The following is a 21,478-nucleotide window of genomic DNA, read 5'->3' as shown; positions in this document are numbered from 1 at the left end:
TTTGTTGGCATTAAGTTCCATCATATTTTTTTATTTTTAGTATCATCGTCAACCCGAATGTAGCATCTGCTACATGCATGAGATTACCACAACTGGGAAAGTTAGTTAATTGTTGTTTGATTTCAATATGCATATATTATACAGTGATGAGATGGATGAGATTCGAGAAAGCTTGTGACAGCACATAATTGAAGTTGGGAAGTCGTGAAAACCAATTAGTTTGTCGGATATTGTTTTTAGTGTAATACTACCTTCTATCCTAAATATAAAAACTAGTTGATTAATTTGAGTAAATTAAAAAAATAAATTAAGTTAATTATTTATAATAAATATGTGTTGTCTTTCTTAAATTGTCCTTGCTAATCAAGTTTATTGGCTAGAGTTACCATTATTAGAAAGACTATTTTGAGAAATAAATAAATAAATATGAGAAATAAAGTGGATTGGAATCTTATATTTAAAATCAAAATAAAAGACAAATGAGGTCATATATTAATGACCGACGATGGTACTACTTTCAGTCCTCAATATAAGAGTTGGTTTGACTTTTAAAAGTTAATTTTAAATATAAGACTGAAATCCACTTTATCTCCCATATTTATTTATTTTTCTCAAGATAGTCTTTGTAGTAGTTGCATATGTATGTTAAATATTTTATGAAATAATACTTGATTAGCAACCGTATTTTAAGAAAAATAATATATATTTATTACAAATAACTAATTTAACTAATTTTTTAATGTACTCAAATTAGTTAACTAACTCTTATATTAATGACGAGATGTAGTAGAATAGTTAGTTTCATTAGCTGATGACATTTATAGTTTCTTTGGACTTCAACTCATTATAATTGTATTTGTTATTGATTTTGGACACAAGGCATTTTGGTTTATTGTTGGTTCACTGGATGCTGCGATATTATTGATTTAGTGTTGCTAATTCTGGTTTTTGGTTTAATAAATGTCTTTTGCAAGTTGGTGTGATAAAAAAGCAAACAATACACACGCACATTTCGCATCGGTTAACTGTAAAAGAAACATGGAAAGCGACTTTTAGTAACATTCGTTAGATTAAAAAAAAAGGGACATAAAATGTAAACATTTCATGTTGATTGACAAGTTAATTTCTATGTCATCTTTTAATTGATGTGGAATTTTTACATTTGACATTGAATTCTTTACCTAACTCATCTTTTTACATAAGTGTTTACAAAACTATGTTTATACATTCCTTTTAAAACCAATATTAAAAAGCTCTACCTAACTCACATTAAAAATCCTCTCTTGATATATAATATTATCTTCATTCTTGATATAAGAGTTAGTTGAGATTTGAATTTGGTTTTAAATATAGGATGCCAACCTATTTTGTACCTGAAATTTATAATTTATTATCTAAAATAACCTTATTTATTACACATATTAAGGGAGTTTCCATCTAATCTAAGTCATGATTACTAAGGGTACTTTAAGAAAATTAACTCATATTTATTACCAATAAATTAGTCATATACTACTTTCAGTTCTTAATATAAGAACTAGTTTGACATTTACTTTGGTCATAAATATAAAATCCCAATTCATTTTGTCTTTCATATTAATTTATTTTTTTAAGGTAATTCTTGTGGTAGTTATATATATTAAATGTTTTATCAAATGATAATTCTAATTAATATATATGATTATTAAGGATATTTTAAAGAAGACAATATCTGTTTATTACAAATAACTAATTTAACTAATTTTCTTGATCTACTCAAATTAATAAACTAGCTCTTATATTAAAGATTGGATGTATTAATAATTACAACTAGAAGATATGCACATCCACATTCCCACTTGGAAATTTTAAATTATATTCGTAAGACAGATTCCTTTCAAAAATCACTCAAGACTTGTATACAATGAATTTGTTTATCATCATTTGGAACATGACAAAGCTGGTGATACAAACGAAATCATACATGACCAGGTTAACCAGCTGTTAAATGAATCAATAATTGGGAAACTAAACATCTTGATCAAAATCTAACGCAATAGAAGCAAATTTCCCAGCATCAAAGAAGAATAATCTGTGGAATGAGCACTTTAAAGACTGACACAGACATAGTGTAATGTCACCACTTACCTAGCTAGAACGAACCATGATAAAAAAGAATAAAACCATATAACATACTTATCATAGTTATTTAAAAGCAATCACATTTTTAAGAGACTAACCATGATAGAAAGCGTTCAACCTTAATTAAGGCTATCATCGTTAGAAAAAAGAAAATAACTTATTACAGTTCAGATTTGACTATTTCAATCAAAACTAACAATGACTAAACTTCCAAAAATTTTCATTATCACATCATGAATCCACAAATAATTCAATTACATACAACCTAAGGGCTTCATGCCCACTATCAGTACTCTAAGCCAGTGTCAAGACAAAATAAACCAAAGATAGAAGATGCAATATGTCCATCAAGACAAACAACATAAAAATATGAGAAAGTATAATAAGTTCCAAGTGAATGCAATCCTGATGCATGGCAATATACGAAAAGATTGCATAAAGTAAGGTCCAGAAGCTCTACATTGCCAACTACAACTATTGAGCCTCAGGAGTCTTCCCCGAAGGTCCTGCTAACATATTGTTTCCTGCAAATAGTAAAACAACGAGAGTGAGACAACGTCTTAGTAACTAAATCCCTCCCTAACACATACCTTGGTATGGGCTAGTGAGGTGTCAGATGGGATATTTAGAGTTAACAGTCAATAGACATTTATTTAACATTTCAACTTATAATAACCATATAAGACAAATATTTCCACCAATCTCATGCAGCCAATAATTTCAAAAAGGATAACATACTTTTTATTTATTTAAAAGATATAAGTATCAGTGAAGATCCCATATCATATGCAATTCATGAACCCAAATCCATCCTTATATCTTCCTTATTTCTGCCGATTGGACCCACGGGCTAAGTTCTTTCTATTTGATTGGCTACTCTGACAAGCTCACCACATGAGTGGTATGGACCGGCCAAAGACCATAGAGCATTCAGTGGATCATAGGTTCCACCTTGAAGAACTAGTAAGGTGTTGTAGTCCCTCGAAAAACTAGTGGGACAATAATAGTGGCCAACCATAGAGTTTCATATGGAGGCTAATACTACGTGACAAGTATATAAATCTCAGTAACTCCAGTCATCTTCTTCCCCCACCTAAACTAAATGCACAAGGTCCACAATAACATATTTATATGCATAATTAATAGAATTCCATAATAACATCTCATAGTCATAATGATTAATTTCTAACAACACAAATGATTTCAAACCTTTTCAAAATAGTATTCCACGAGACAGCTCATACAAAGCATAATATACGTATACAAAAATTGGTTATAAACTACTCACCAACTTCATATCAGAGCATGCAACAGATAGAAATTTAGTTACCTGGTCTCTTAGCTAACAGTCAAATACAACAAGAGCCCAACCTCAAAAATGCCATAATAGGATTTATCTACAAATAAAATTAAAATATTATCTCTATAGCATTAGAGTAAGCTACTAACAAAATCCTAGCTTATAACTCCTTCTCTAAAAGCTTCAACTTTTACTTGGAATTCTAGCTCAAAAGACCTTTTTCCAAGGTTTGGAGTGAGAACATATGTATATGATTTAGACTCGATTCCTAGATTTTACTTAACTTAAATATCTTTAATTATTAGGTTATGTTATTAGAATCATCAAATTCATAACGTAGATAGAAAAATCCCAATTTATAACTTACGTTCTATTTTTGAAGGACTTAGATAAATAGATTTAATACAAGTTAGGTTATTTTCACTACAAAAGTTAAATCATTGATCTGACCATTGAATTTCATTTTCTATCTATCATGATTCTATTCTCCAAATTACGGTTAGATCTAACGGTGAATAAATTTAAAAACGCTAATTTACTATTTAGAACTTTATCTACAAAATCTTTTTAAAAAAAATTAAAAACGTACCTAATAACTTGTAACTCAAAGATTGGATTGATGATCCAATTGTTGAAATTGATTATTTGGCTGTCCTAAATGGTTTGGCCAAATTTTAGTATGATCCAATGGTTAACAGACTCAAAACTGGTATTTTTTTGAGACTGCTTATATATGTGCAAAAATTATTTACTTACTCCAAACGCCAACCACCACCTCCTATATATAGGCTCCTCAAGCTCATTCACTCTAGTAATTAGTCAATCTAGGACTTCTACACTATGTTATACTTTTCTATTTCCATAGTATCACACACATTCACATTCACATGCGCACACACAAAGCATGATTAATTCAAAAATGATCTAGCTATATTTAAATTTCCATTAACTTGATACTAAAATATATTTGTTTATAAAATTAATTAAATTCTAGATATAAAAATAAGGATGTTACAGTTCTCCCCACCTAAAGGAATTTTGTCCTCAAAATTTAATGATGGACAACGTGTTCATACCTTTATCGAATAGGTAAGGATAGTCACAATGTATTCTCTCCTCAGTTTCCCAGGTATCATTCCCATGTGACATGCCCTTCCAGAAGACTTTAAGGAGTCTAATAGTCTTATTCTGCAATTCCTTATCCTTGGCATCAAGGATTCTCTGTGGTTCTACTTTATAAGTTAAGTCTTCCCGTAGTTCCACCTCTTTTAGTTCTACAATATGTGATGGGTCTGACTGGTATTTCTTCAATTGGGAGACATGGAATACATCATGCACATTTGACAAGTGCGGAGGTAGTGCAATGTGGTAGGCTACTAGCCCAATTTTTTCTAGAATTTTGTATGGTCCGATATATCTTCTTGTCAACTTTTTAGCTTTAATGGATGTACTAATACTAGTAGTAGGAGATACCTTTAGGAACACATGGTCCCCCACTTTAAACTCTAAAAGTCTTTGTCTTTGATTAGCGTAGGCTTTCTATCTACTTTGTGTAGTCAGCAACATTTATTTGTTTACTTCGATTTTCTTGGTAGTCTCATCTATATAATCGGGGCCAATAATAGTCCTTTCACTCAACTCTATCCAACACAATGGTGATCTACACTTTCTACCATATAATTCCTCAAATGGTGCCATTTCTATACCAGAATGGTAACTATTGCTAATGATAAGTGGCTATCCTAACTCCCTCTAAACTTAATAGCATGTGCTCAAAGCATATCTTCCAATATTTGTATAGTTCTTTCAATTTGTCCATTACTCTATGGGTGGTATGCCGTACCAAAACACAATTTGGATCCCACTACCTCTTATAATAATTTCAAAAATCCTGATGTGAACTTGGGATCGCAATCTGAGACTATACTTGTTGAGGTCCCATGAAGTCTAATTATTTTTTAGACATATATATGTGCTAATTTTTCTATTGAATAGTTCATCTTAATGGAAAAAAGTAGGCATACTTTGTTAATCAATCCACAACAACCCATATGGCATCAAAACCTCCTGGCGTCCTTGGCAATCCTGTAATGAAATCCATAGAGATACTCTCCCATTTCCACTTATGTACCTCTAGATTCTACAATAAGCTTGGGGGTTTTTAGTGTTTGATCTTTACTCTCTAATAAGTGAGACATCTCTGTACATACTCTGTCACATCCCACTTTATTCTTGGCCACCAATATCGTTGCCTCAAGTCATAATACATCTTAATGGCTCCAGGATGCATGGTATATTTACTTCGATGGGCTTCCTCTAGTACCAGCTTCTTAATTTCTCTATTACTTAGAATATACACCTTCCCTTGATATCTTAAAATACGATCCCCCCAAAGCTATAATCCTTTACTCTTTTTTCTGTAACTCTTTTTTAATTCTCTTTAGGTGCTCATCTTATGATTGAGGACTCACAAGTTCCTCTCTTAAATCAATCACATTAACATCTGACTATAATATGATAGGTAAGCTAAGGAAAGCCCTGCTATCCCTCAAGCTCTCTAGTAAGTAGTACTCTCTTAGATTCATATAGAGTACGTGAATGGTTTTTTGGCTTAGAGCATCTACGACCACCTTTGCCTTGTCTAGGTGATATTTCAATTTAAAATCATAATCTTTTAGAAACTCTAGCTACCTTCACTTCTGGTTGTTTAATTCTTTCTTATCAATCAAATACTATAGCCTCTTATTGTCACTAAACACTTCAAATTTTGAATCATAAAGATAGTGTTTCCAAATCTTAACGGCAAATACCACTACTGCCAGCTCTAGATCATGAGTCAGATGATTTTTCTCATGGGATCTTAGCTATCATGAAGCATATGCTACCGCCTTCCTATCTTGCATTAACACGGCACACAAACCTTTTAATGAGGCATCATTATATAGGGTGTATGGCCGATTTGGGTCAGGGATAGTAAGAACGGGTGCAGTTGTTAATCGAGATTTCAATTCTTGAAATGCAGCTTCGCACTTGTTAGTCCATATGAAAGATTGATCTTTCTTTGTTAATTTTGTTAATGGCATGGTGATCTGAGAGAACTATTTGATAAACTTATGATAGTATCTGGCTAATCCCATGAAGCTTCTAACCTTTGTAATTGACTTGGGTGACTCCCATTTCAACACAACATCTACTTTACTCGAGTCTATTGCCACCCCTCTACTGAAACCACGTGGCCTTAAAAGTTTACTTCCTTCAACCAAAACTCACACTTGCTCAACTTTACATAGAGCTTATGATCTTTCAACACTTGTAGTGCAACTCTGAGGTATTCTTGATGTTTTGTTTCACTTTTTAAATAGATTAAGATGTCATCAATAAAGACAACTATGAACTGGTCTAGATAGGGTCTAAAAATTTGATTCATGTAGTCCATAAACACTGTTGAAGCATTAGTTAGCCCAAATGGCATTACCAGGAACTCATAGTATCCATATCTTGTACAAAAAGTAGTCTTAGTGATATCTTTTGCTTTAACTCTAAGTTGACGGTAGCCTAACTGCAAATCAATCTTAGAGAAGACTGAAGATCTCGCCAGCTGATCTAATAGATCATCTATTCTAGGTAAGGAGTACTTGGTTTTTGATTGTTACCTTGTTCAGTTGTCGATAATTGATGAACAAATGCATACTCTCATCTTTCTTCTTAACAAATAACACTAGGGATCCCCATGAGAGTACACTGGGTCTAATAAACCCTTTCTCGAGAAGTTCCTCTATTTGTCCTTTTAATTTATTCAACTCGGATGGAGACATTTGATAAGGAGTCTTAGATATAGGATGCCTGGCATTGAATCAATTGCAAACTCGACTTCTTGTTTAGAAGGTAACCTAGTCATTTTCTTAGGAAAGACTTCTGAAAATTCCCTTACCACATCAATATGATTGATTCCTTTCTCAGTATTTATTTGTATTAAAAACAACACTGTGCAAGCTTGACACTCTTTTTGTACACATGCATCTACTTGTACGACATATAAGAATATTGACCCACTAAACGGTCCTATAGGCACCACATCTCCAGGGAAGACCACTACTTTTTTTGTACAATCTAGCATAGCATTATTATGTGATAACCAATCCATCCCAATAATTACATTCATCCTTTGTAATGGCAAACAAATTAGATCTATTATTGTTCTACAATCTTTAAAATCTAACATAAGGTTTAAACAAGCCTGGGTCATTTTAACGGATAAACTTGTAAGAGTAGACAAACTCAAAATAATAGGCATCTTGAAGATGTGCAAATTGGAATGCAAGACATACTTATAAGAAACAAAGGAATGGGTAGCACTAGAATCAAACAGTACTTCGACATTATGTTCCTATCATACATTTGATGGTGTTAGGAGCAGTACCCACTTCTTCCTACGTGATAGAAAAGATACGGCTTGACATTATTGATTGAGTATCCCGAGAGTTCTGAGCATTATGCTAATTCTTAGGGCAATAATGAGCAATATGTCCCATTTTATGACATTTATAGCATTCCCAACATTTTTCAGGATGGTTTCTTCCACACTATAAGCAAGGTCCATGAACAGTAGGGGTTGACATCATTGATTCATGATGAGTGATCGGGCTTTTATTAAACTAAGATCTTGAGATTATATTCTTCTGGGTTGAACCCTTCTGTACAGATTTCTTGTGGCCTAGACTTTGATTTTTCCCATATGGACCTACACTTCCGGTGCCAGTATTATTTCTCTTACTAACCCCTCCAGTTGGTCTGGGGTACGAGGAGAACTGCCCTTGAGAATCCTTTTGCGAGCTTCTTCAGCCTCATAAGTCCGCCTAATTGCAACTCGAAGGTTGGTGCACATGTCTTCAAAGTCAGTCACTGGAACTAGGGCTAGTTGTTACTTCAAGTCTGGTTTAGCTCTTTCTCGTAATTGCCTAGCCATCCAACCTAAGTCCTTATTCCTCCTCAACAATGTCACATATTTGCATAGGCCTATAAACTTAGTGATGAAGTTGTCTTCATGCATATTGTTTTGTTATAAGGCAAAGAACTCTGATTCCTTATCCTGACATAGGGTAGGTGGGAAATAGTGATCGAAGAACATCCTCTTAAATTCATTCCAAGTGACTTATGAGTCGTCAGCTGGGCTCACACTTTCCCACCAGTGCTTAGCTTGTCTTTCTAACAGCACAATAGCTACTTGCCCCTCATGCTAAGAAGTGCAAGGGGTAGTTCTTAAAATGGTCTCTGATTTATCAATCCAACCTTCCACTTTAACCGGATTCATGTCACCCTTAAATCTCAGGGGATTACGATGGCTCACATCTTTCCATACTATTTTCATTGAAGTGTCCGCCAAACGAGTTTGTTAGATAATTTCTGTCCTGCTCTTAGCACTTAGAGCACCTTGCTTTCTAGATCACAAGTCACCTATACCCTTAATCTCAACTGGGTTTTCTTCTGCTCCAATGTTAGAATTCCTTTTTCCATTTATATCCTCCTCCAGCTTTTTAAGCCTTTCTTCCACTACTTTAGCACTACCTGTCATAATTATGTCAGTAGAACCTCGTTATTCTGCTGTTGAGGTTGCTTAAGTAGTTAATCACTAGGTTGCTTAAGAGGTTAATTTGGACAAAAAGAAGCCTCCTCCATTATGGGTTCAATTCTTCATGGTCTTGTCATTTTTCCCACCTAAGGATGGAACTCATGAATACAACCAAAAGAAAGAAAACACAAGAAAAGTAAGGACATTTCAAGAAAGTTTATGCAATTATGTATATTACCACAATATGCATGCAGGAAGCAATTCAGAATCATGAAAAAGATAAAACCGAAGGCTTTGAATACCAAAATGTAATGTCACCACTTATCTAACTAGAACTAACCATAATAAAAAGGAATAAAACCATACAAAATACCCTATCATGATTATTTAAAAGCAATCACATCTTGAAGGGACTAACCATAATAGAAAGGCATTCACCCTTAGTTAAGGCTATCATGGTTAGAGAAAAGAAATAACTTATCATCTGTAATCAACATACACCATCATATAGCACATTCACACGTAAACCATGTTAGGAAAGATTAATCATAACTAATATGGTTATAAAACAACACACCCCTAATGGATAAATTATAATAGCAGTTCAAGTTTGACTATCTCAATCAATACTAATAATGACTAAACTTGTAGAAATTGTCATTATCACATCGTGGATCCACAAGTAATTCAATTACATACAACCTAAGGGCCTCAGGCCCACTACCAGTACTTCAAACCAATGTCCAGACAAAATAAACCAAAAATAAAAGATGCAATACGTTCATCAAGACAAACAACATAAAACTATGAGAAAGTATAATAAGTTCCAAATGAATGCTATCTTGATGCATGGCAATATATAAAAAGATAGTATAAAGTAAGGTCCAGAAGCTCTATACTGTCAGCTACAGCTATTGAGCCTCAGAAGTCTTCCCCGAAGTTCTTGCTAACATATTATTTCCTAAAAATGGTAAAACAACAGAAGTGAGACAACATCTCAATAACTAAATCCCTACCTATCACACACCCTAGCATGGGCTAGCAAGGTGTCAAGTAGGATACGTAGAGTTAGTAACAGTTAATAGATACTTATTTAACATTTAAACTTACAATAACCATATAAGACAAATATTTCCACCAATCTCATGTAGGTCATAATTTCAAAAGAGATAACATACTTTTCATTTATTTAAAAACTATAAATATCAGTAAAGATCCCATATCATATGCAATTCATGAACCCAAATCCATCCTTATATCCTTCTTATTTCCACCAACTGGACCCATGGGTTAAGTTCTTTCCATTTGATTGGCTACTCTGACAAGCTCACCACACGAGTGGTATAGACCGGCCAAAGACCACAGAACACTCGGTAAACCATAGGTCCCATCTCGAAGAATTAGTGGGGTGTTGTAGTCGCTCGAAAAACTAGTGAAACAATAATAATGGTCAACCATAGAGCTCTATATGGAGGCTAATACTACGTGGCAAGTACATAAATCTCAGTAACTCTAGTCATCTTCTTCCCCCATCCAAACTAAATGCACAGGGTCTACAATAGCATATTTATATGTGTAATCAACAGAATTCTAGGATAATACCTCATAGTCATAATCATTAATTTCTAACAACACAGATGATTTCAATCCTTTTCAAAATAGTATCCCAAGAGACAATTCATACAAAACATAATATATGTCTACAAAAATTGGTTATAAACCACTCACCAACTTCATACTAGAGCATGCAACAAATAGAAATTTAGTTATCCAGTCTCTTAGCTAACTGTCAAATACAACCAACGCCCAATCTCGAAAACGCCACAATAGAGTTTATCTACAAGTGAGATTAAAATTTTATTTATGTAGTATTAGAGCAAGCTACTCACAAAATCCTAACCTCTAACTCCTCCTCTAAAAGCTTCAATTTTTACTTAGAATTCTAGCTCAAATGGCCTTTTTCTAAGGTTTAGAGTGAGAACATATATATATGATTTAGACTCGATTCCTAGATTTTTCTTAACTTAAATATCCTTTAATTATTAGGTTATGTCATTAGAATCATCAAATTCATAACGTACATAGAAAAACCCCAATTTATGACTTATGCTCTATCTTCGAAGGACTTAGATAAATAGATTTAATATGAATTAGGTTATTTTCACTACAAAAGTTAAATCATTGATCCGACTATTGAATTTAATTTCCTATCTATCATGATTCTATTCTTCAAATTATGGCTAGATCTAACGGTGAATGAATTTAAAAACGCTACTTTACTATTCAGGACTCTATCTACAAAATCTAATAAAAAAAAGTTGAAAACGTACCTAATAATTTGTAATTCAAAGATCGGATTAATGATCCAACTGTTGAAATTGATTATTTGGATGTCCTAAATGGTTTAACCAAATTTTAGTCTAATCTAACAGTTAACAGACTGAAAACTAATACTTTTCTGAGACTACCTCAAATGTGTGTGAAAATTTTTTACTTACTCCAAACTCTAACCACCATCTCCTATATATAGGCTTCTCAAGCTTCTTCACTTTAGTAATTAGTCAATCTGAAACTTCTATACTATGTTATACTTTTCTATTTCTATAATATCACACACACACATGCACACACACACCCAAAGCATGATTAATTCAAAACTGATTTGCCTATATTTAAATTTCCATTAACTTGATACTAAAATATATTTATTTATAAAATCTAGATATAAAAATAAGGATGTTACACATAGTCATATGTAGAACTAGTTCTGCAAACGTTGTAGAATCGCATCCTTCATCCCCTGGGCAGTCATGAAATTACTGGGAACCTTGACGACAACGTCTTGGAGCATTAGGTCTTTGACTCTTGAAACGCTGGCATGATGAACATGAAAATCAAGTTGTCTCAAAGCATCCATTAATCTGGCAGCTGGGTGGTTCACATCTAAGCTCTGAACCCTTATCATCGCCTCCGTTCCCACAATATTAACTTCCACTCCAAGCGAACTCGCTTCAGAACTCGAACAATGATCCATTATTCTAGCAGTTTCTTTTTCTTCTTCTGTGGTAGTTTTCTTAAATCTGGCCTCTAGTTCCTCAACTTTGGCCCTGAGTTGATTTATGTAGGTGACTGCGTCTGAGAGCAAAGAAGCTTTGTCCATTTTGGACACATTGGGAACAGCAGAACGAAGAGCATAAAATCTTTGGTTCAATCGCTCTCTTCTTTGCCTCTCGGCCTCTACGTGGTTTAGAGGCATTATTAGTTCTTGTCCTTTCATCTCAGCATCGTCATTTCTTCCCTTTTTTCTTGTGGGTCGAGGCTTGGATGAGGATGATCCGAAAAGAGCTTCAGAATCGGTGAGATCTTCGTTCTTGAAATGATGGTAATAAGGTTCAGAAGAAAGCAAACCCGGTGGGCTGGGGCTGATGAAGTTGTCAAACTCGAAAACTGATTTAACCGATTGAATCAAGCTCCAATCTTGGGTTATTAAGTCAGTAGAAGCCAACTCAAGAACTCCAAGTCCATTAGGAATGGGAATGCACACCAGAGTTTGGATTCCATGAGCAAAAGCTTCACGAACTCTCTCACACTCGTGGAGCTGGCTGCCGCCGGAGGAGGAGGCGGCGGCTGCAGCGGACAACCAAACATGTGTGGCTGAGCTGAAGGCACGGCCCACCACGTCTTCCCCGGCAGCGAATGATCTATTCAACGATACTGTGTAAAACCATTCCAACTCAGTCATATGCCCTTCGTCTTCCATGTGCTGGTTCGGAATCAACCTCATCTTCCTCGAGCGATTAGGGCTTCGCCATTGATCCCTCGTCTGGTTTTCCTTGGACTCGGACTCTCTGGTTCCACGAAAGTGGCCATCCGCCCAATTTAAGATTTGGCGCCTCGTACTGCTTCCCTCATCATCTTTCCAAGCTTGCCAGAAGATGATGTAAACCCACCACTCAGTAGTACGGCTATGCAAAATGAACTGAAGTCGCTGTTGAAGTGTGGCTGAGGTTTCAGAAACCATAGAAGACACAAGCGATCTGGATGATGACGAAGAACAAGACATGTGGGTGTCTGATCGAGATCCCCAATTCACTTTTCTCTTGTTAATTAATCAATGAGAAGTCGTAATCGGATTTGAGAGAAAGAGAGAGAAAGGAAGGACCAGGGACAGTAAAGGGGAAAATAGTATAATTAGCAGATGATAAAAGCTTTCCTGGAAGGGTTCTGCTACTATGTTGCATTAATTTCACGTGGGAATTCCAGAATCGATCCAAATGAACAAATGTGCCCCAGTGCGATGTACCATATCTATTAACTACGTGTAGCTTTTGAATTATATATCTTTCTTTTTTTTTTTTCTGTATTTTGATATTTCTTGAAATACCATTTCAGCGTTTTTATTTCATAGTATATGATATTAATATTAATTAGTTATACTTAATTAAAAAAAAGTAGAATATGATCAATTTATGACGAAATGACACTCGGCATAAACCTAAGACAAATAATATGATAACAAGATAGAATTATCATGAGGTCTCAAAAAAAAGAACCTGATTATAAAAAAAATCTTAATAATAAGTGAGTAGCATAAATCAGTTGTCATTTTTACAATGGAACTTGTTATTGCATACTCCTCATTTGTTAACAAATTTTAGGGTAATTAAATCTCTTTATTGGAACCTGATTGTAATTTTCCCTAATAACAATCTAGATTCTTGTCTTGGAATCATAGTGGAAAATAATTTTTAATTGTTAGTGATGTTATTTTCACATTTATTATAAATAACTAATTTATATATAGTTAACTAATTTTAATTTTTAAAATTTATGTAGATCAGTTTCTTAAGTAATGGTATACATGGAATATAACCATTGTAGCAATATATGGTAATCACAGTGGTTATAATTAATGAGGGCGGCGTGGTAGGAAAGGGACGTAACAATATATGACGTGTTTTCCATGTGCACTTATATGGGAGTAACGTGTAGAAGCCGCAGACATGTACTCTCAGCTTCCATAATAACTAGGAAAATCAAAGGTGCATGCATGGAATCACGACATGCTCTCAGATTTACCCACATTTATTGGACTATTCGCTTGAAATTATAACAAATTTTTGGCATAATTGTTTTAGGGTTAATACTACCTCCCGTCCTTAATATAAAATATTAAAAGTTAGTTGACTAATTTCAGTAGATTTAAAAAAAATTAATTAAATTAATTATTTATAATAAATAGGTGTTATTTTTCTTAAAATATTATTATTAATCATGTTTAATAGCTAGAACTATCATTTGATGAAACATTTAACATGTGTAACCGGTATAAGAACTATTTTAAGAAGGAAAAAAAGATAAATACGACAGACAAAATAGATTGGGTCTTATATTTAGAACTAAATTGAATATCAATCTAACTTTCATATTAAAGATTGAATGTAGGACAATTTTTAGCTAGTCTCTAAAATTTAGCCTCATTTTGGATTTAGTCCTTGAAATTTATAACAAGTAGTTTTGGTTTTGGAAATTTAACCTCATTCTAGTTTTGATTTTTGAAATTTGAAACTATTAGTTTTGGTCCTTGAAATTTGACCTCATTTTAGTTTTTGCTCTTGAAAAACATTGTTTCAGGGACTAAATTAAAAATCTTTAGGAAGATCAAAATGAAATTAAATTATAGGAATCAAAACCTCTGGTTTCAACTATCAAGGATCAAAATCAAAATGAAATTAAATTTCACAAACCAAAACCAAATTCAAAATAAGGTCAAATTTCAGCTCAAAATTATATTAAGGTGCACTAATTATTTTATAATTAATGTATAATTACATTTGAAACATATATAATAATAATTTTGAAGATTTAATTAATTGATTCCCTTAGTTTACTCTTTCATCTCAGAATAAGTATTCTAATCCACGGAAGTAGCTCTGTGAGTGTGAGAACTGGTAGTTGATTAGGGTTTTTTTTTTTTGGGCTAAATCCACAACGGAATCACAATATTATTAATCAATTTATTGCTTTTGCGGATCTGTTTATCTAAATTAACACGAAACTTTCAACAATTTGTATTACATTATAGTTCTATTTGTGAACAACAGTCCGTCTGTGAGGATCATCAAATCTCAAAAGAGATAATTTTTGAATATCTGTTGTCACAAAAAATATGAAACAGTTGTTGTTATATACATATATATATATATTAAATCAACACATAATAAATTGTCTGACCCTTTTTTTTTTTTTACAATTTCATTAATTTAGGTTTCAGAATATCTAAGAAAACAATCCCAAATATTATGGCTAAAAGGTAAAAGGAAATAATAATTAAATTAATTATTATATGTTTTGGCTAAAAGGTAATAATTATATATTCTTTTAAACATGTGAGTTAAAAGGCAAACAATTTGTCTTCATTAAGAAAAAAAATCAATTTCCTGAAAAATCCTCACATTCTTTTAAATCTTGCCATTCTTCTTTAACCGAGACAGGATTACATGGAGCATGTTTGTCCTGCACGTTGGTCACATATTCTTTGACCTTTCATATAGTCTATATATGTGTATTATGTGGCCTAATTTATAGAGCAATATGTCCATGTGCGATGTGTTTGTCCCTCGCGCTTTCCGCCCATCCTAGCACCCGCCTTAGACAGAAGTATTAGTATGCCCCGTCCTAAAAGTAAGATCCTCGTGACGAAAAGTTTTAGTCATCATATATTTAATGTTTGTTTTCTAATTTTATTTTTATTTAGTCGTTATTGAAAAAATAGAAAAAAGAAAAAGTTATGAGAATAATTTATAAATATAGAGAAAGAAATGAGAGAAGTGTTAAAAATGATATTTAGGATCAAAATAGTAAGATTTTAAATAAAAAATATAATTACTGAAAAGTCTCATAATAATCAAGCAATATAATTCAAGGGATGACAATAAATTCATCTTACTTGCTTGTCATGAGGATTTTTTAATGATTACTCTTTTAGTCTTACTTATAGAGAAGAGAGAGAAATTTTTCATATAAATGAACAATTTTACTCTTTATTTATTATTATGTTAATTTTGTTTTCATGGAGTAGGTATAATGCATATTAAATTAAGTATGATATATATTAAATGGGGATATATATATATATAGTTGGAAAGTTTCTTTGTTAGAGACACTAAATTAGTTTGTTGATGAATATATAATACTACCTCCGATCTTTAATATAAAAGCTAGTTGACTAATTTGAGTAGATTAAGAAAACTAGTTAAGTTAGTTATTTATAATAAATAGGTGTTGTTTTTTTCTAAAATATTCTTATTAATCAAATATACTGGTTAGAACTATTATAATTACAAGGACTATTTTAGGAAAAAAATGGATAAGTATGAAAAACAAAATGGGTTAGGATCTTATATTTAGAATCAAAATAAAAGTTAAATGAACTTTTATGTTAATGAGAGGAGGTAGTATCATCTATTGGGTTTGTAAAAATCTTTCCAGAGTTTAGCATTAGGACCCCATACAACTGTTGTAGGGGACGCAACTCAAAACAAAACTGGCTGGTCAAGGGAAAAAAAAAAAAAGAAACAAAGACGAATCTGAGAAATACATATTGCATTTATTTGCTGCGTTTAGTTTTTTATATTTGGTATGGGAGTTGATGCGGCTTTTTTTTTTTTTGGGGGGGGGGGGAGCTTTTTAATAATGTGTAATCTAAATATACTCGATAAGGGTCTATTGTATGCAAACAAACATGACAATTATGGTATAATGTTGTACAATAACCGTTAGGTAACCATGTAAATAACTTTTCTACCCCTCTAGCAATTTATTTATTATTTATTGGAAACAAATTTTGAACATCATGCCGTAATATTAGAACCAATATATTATTTATTTCATACTTAATCCGGTCTTCACTATAGACATGTCAACAAATTTATATAACTTAATAAATTTAATTAAAAATAGCTAATGTTTTTAAATTTTTAAATTAACTTTAAGAATTAAGTTTGCTAAATAATCAAAAAAGAAAAAAGTCTAGACAACTTGAGTAAAAGGAATGGAAATGGGCCTCGTAATAAACTGCAAAGAGAATAGTAAATAAGACAATCATGCGAATATAAAACGAATAGAATTAATGCATCTACTAATCACACAAAAACAAAAAAGAATTCTTTTGACCTGAAATCAACAAGTTTAGTCCAAAGTTGAAACATGATTAAAATTAGGTCATCAACAAAAATATAATTACTCTCATTGACCTTTTTCCTCACACAAAAAAAAAAAGCTTTAAGCCTCACAAACTGTATTTTAAAAGTTAATAACTTTTTAATTTTACTCCTATTTAATTTCATTTATATACTTTTCAAGAAAATAACTCTCAACAAAACTATAAATTACAGATAAATTTGTACATCTATATAATAAATTTAATCATGTGACTTATATTAAAGATAAAAAATATTTTCTTTATTTTATAAACAGGACCAAAAGAATATACTTTTATAAACTGAAACAGTTTTTTTGACCAGCATAAACTGATACAGTTTAATTTAATAAAATGTTTAGAAATAATGAACAATTTTTTTGTTTTCCCGTATGTTAGGCACATGCCCGCGCATACCAATATGGCTCTCACCTGCTTCTTGCTTGGGTCAACTTTTGTTCGGACTAGGTCCGACCATGCGTGGGCAAGTTCCGTTTATGGTTTGACAAAACCTGAACTAATTAAAGTCGAACACATGTTGGTAAGTGTGAGTAAAGTCCGTATATGTGTGGCAAAAAGCTTGGTTTATGGTGTTTTATTTGTGCTTTGCAGGCTCTTTTGAGGGTTTTGTTTTCTCTCTTAAGTACCCTCAAGGCAAGATCTTGCCTTTGTATTTTCAGAAAATTAAAGCAATTTTAATTTATTTTATTGTCATGACATTTTGATGTATAGTATTCCCTCCTATTCAAAATATAAACTAAATTTGATTGGAAGAGCTTGATTTTTTTTAAGATAATATTTATTTTTGTCTAAACATGTAATGGTTTTTTTTTTCAATTTTATCCATATATATTTTTTTCCTCTTTGATTCATTTATTACATCTTTTACTTAGGTTTTTCATTAATAAGGGCATATTAAAAAAAATACATATCTTATATATTTATTGTGTTAAACTGATTTTAACTAATTTTTTAATAAAAGTAAATGGATAAAGTTTATCTTATATTTTGAATCGGATAAAGTATGTAATACTATCTCTACCGCTTAATATAAAAGTTAGTTTAATATTCAATTTGATCATAAATATAACATTCTAATCTATTTTGTCTTTTATCTTTTTCTATGTTTTCTTAAATAGTTCTTGTAATAATTGTACATGTTAAAGGTTTCATCAAACAATAATTTTAATTAATACACATAATTAGTAATGATATTTTGGAAAAGATAACACATATTTATCATAAATAACTAATTTAACTAATTTGCTTAATCTGTTTAAATTAGTCAAGTAATTATTATACCAAGGCCGAGAGGCAGTAATTTATTGATTTTATTCCCCCTAAAAAGTTGACATTAAACATGTGATGATTTTTGTACGTCCAATTAACTACAGGGGTCATGCGTGCGCCCTTAGAAAGACCAAAGGATTTTTTAATGTACGAAGGAATTTTGAAAGAAGGCGTGTTTATACTTTAGAGTCAAAAGAAGCATGCGAATGTGACCGAACTATTCGATATTCAATTCATCACATTATCGTAAGGCCATTTATACGCCAATTCACATGGGCGGCTGCCTAGCAATTAAATCAACGCATTCACGCTCTTTTAGCACCAACAAATTTCAACGGTGATTCTAAAATTAAATGGTAACAAAATATGTTTATAATCATTTTATATTATATAATGATTACATTAAATGGTTAAATTGAAAATGAACATGCTAGTTAGTAAGCAGGTTTATTTTAATTTTAAAATATACAAAAAATTATAAACATGTTTTATTAGCATTTAATTGCATAATCATCATTCAAATTTGTTGAATCAGTTTTTTTTTTTTGTTAAATGAAACTAACAGTGTCCAGATTAATGGATTAAAAATATATTTTATAAATTTAAAAGACTGAATCGAAACTTGGTGTAGGCTATTAGAACCAAATATACAATTTTTTCTCCTCTTTGTCTTTTTTTATTCTGTCAACTACTTCATTGCACTGTGAAACACATAATTAGATATTCGATTACAACACGGAGCAAGGCAAACTATTTCTATTCATTTGAAATATTTCATATATCTTTAACGGTAAATGTAAACTTATGTCTTTATTAAATAGCGTAAATAAAAATTGCCCCTACGTCCAAATTCTTTCTGTAACAACTAAATAACTAATTTGTGAGTATTAAAAAAAGAGTTAAATTAATTATTTGTAAAAAATATATATTGACTTATCTAAATTATCTTTTTTTTAATCATATATATTAAAATTAACTATTAATAGGGGCCCTTAACATATACAATCAATATGAATACTTTGAGAAAATAATTATAAATTTGATGAAAAAAGTATATTAGAATTTGATATTTAAGATCAAATTTAAGCCCTAATTGATTCTTATATTAAGGAACTGATAGACACTTTATATTTGCATATATGACATTATATGAAATTCAAGCCCCAGCTAACTCTTATAAATTTGAAATTATTTGTTTAATTTTAATAGCGTTTTTAAATTTAGCATATACGTAACTAGCACATCCTCCTATTCTATATTTGCACTTTATATGTGTTATAATTATGACTAGCAAACCCATATTCACAAGACAAAATGCCTATCCACTCAGCATCTCTTCCGCTTTTGTCCATATTCAAGCCATCACAGTATAACTGTTCCATATTTCATATATGTTAAAGTTAAAAACCGTTAAAATTTAAAAATTATATATAAGGACCTATTTATAAAAATTGTTGTTAAAGCCCATACTATTATTATCAAAACATATACTAATGTTACAACAGGTCCCTAATTACAATTTTTCTACTTTAATGGTCCTTTTTTACAAATTTTCCAACATAAAATCCTTTTCTCATATTCTAATACTTGCGACAAATATTTAATTATTTACCAAAAAGAAGCCTAACAAGCTCAAAATGAAACAATATAGTTATGTTTCTTTTAATTTTTATTATTATTGAATATTTATTTTTATTTTATTTAAAATAATTAATACTCCCTCCGGTCCTTTTTATAAGAGTCTAAAATTTGAATTGCATTGATCTTTTTTATAAGAGCTTACTTAGGGTTGCCTAAATAGTTCATGTATTTTTACCATTTTGCCCCCAATTAATTTTATATGTTGCATTAATTGAAGGATTGACAACTTGGCATACTATTATTTCTTTCATATTTTCTCTCATTATTACTCTATTTCTCTCTCTTACTTACTTCCTTGTAAATAAGAGTATACTTGAAAAATAAAGTTCATTTTTAACATATTTATTATTTTTAAATAATTTTAACTATTTTTTAGACTACATAATTTAATTATTAAGCTCTTATAAAAAGTACTGTGGCGGTTTTTTTTTTTTTGGTGATGGTATATTTTTAAATTAAACCGAGCTGCGGATTAGTTGGGTCGAGATTCTCTCAGCGTTCAATTTTCTCAGCACCCCTCAACGTCCAAAATCCTGTCCCTCCAAGTGATCCAAAAGCTTATGGCTTGCCACATCATCTTCAAACAATCGAAAAGGAATCTTCACTTCGTCCCTTCCGAGTGTAGATACTTTCAACTTTCAGCCTCTCTTTCCTCTTCAAACTTTGCGGTTTTTCCTCAATCTTTCACCTCTATTTCTCAGCCATCTCTGCTGAAATTCGTTGAACACGCTGTGGAAACAATACTTGACTGTTTGGAAGCAAAAAAATCAAGTATTGTGGACACATTTGTAGTCTCTAACATCATTTACTTGACCATTATTATGAATAACCGTCAAATATATATTACACATACTTAACGGTTTTTATTAATAACCATCAAAAATTATTAATAGTTGAAAGTTATTAGTTATAACCGTTAAATATTTTTCCAAAATACTTGACAATTAATCATAGCAAATAACAGTCAAGTATTGTAAAAAAAAAAAAATTTTAAATGAGGTGGCTGCTTTTCCAATGGCTCTTGCATTGTGAAAACAAAAGGCTGCAACAAAACCAATAACATATATACATATATACATATCAATTCACCTAGCAAATTAGGAATATAAATTGACATTATATTTTAAGAAACCACAAGTCATATACAATGTACTCTATACCAAAAGGAACATTAGACAAGAGAAAGCAAAACAAAATTGTCTAAGTACCAAAACCAAAAGTACAAAACATTGAATTGTGGCAAATATAATGAAAAAAAAAAAGACAAATACCAAAATCAATATTGTCTTTTTGTCTATCTATTCTGTGCCCACTGACGGTACAACGCCAGTACCAATTCTTTCACAATTTCTTCCAT

General features: G+C 31.6%; 1 protein-coding gene across 1 annotated transcript; it reads right to left on the bottom strand.

Moving 5' to 3' along the window:
* Positions 1-11,751: 11,751 nt before the first annotated feature.
* On the bottom strand, positions 11,752-13,053 carry LOC114760785 (transcription factor MYC2-like). The gene has a single exon (XM_028950070.1). It carries the CDS (start codon positions 13,051-13,053, stop codon positions 11,752-11,754), a length of 1,302 nt encoding a protein of 433 aa, XP_028805903.1.
* Positions 13,054-21,478: the final 8,425 nt, after the last annotated feature.

This window comes from Neltuma alba, unplaced genomic scaffold (assembly GCF_004799145.2).
Source record: "Neltuma alba isolate B1F8T4 unplaced genomic scaffold, ASM479914v2 tig00011022_pilon, whole genome shotgun sequence".
Taxonomy (NCBI): domain Eukaryota; kingdom Viridiplantae; phylum Streptophyta; class Magnoliopsida; order Fabales; family Fabaceae; genus Neltuma; species Neltuma alba.
Note: the sequence above shows the minus strand (reverse complement) of the source record. Positions and strands in the feature narration are given on the sequence as shown.

What these genes read in the sequence shown, in the direction of transcription:
- LOC114760785 (XM_028950070.1), bottom strand. Translation starts at nt 13,053, where the DNA reads ATGTCTTGTTCTTCGTCATCATCCAGATCGCTTGTGTCTTCTATGGTT.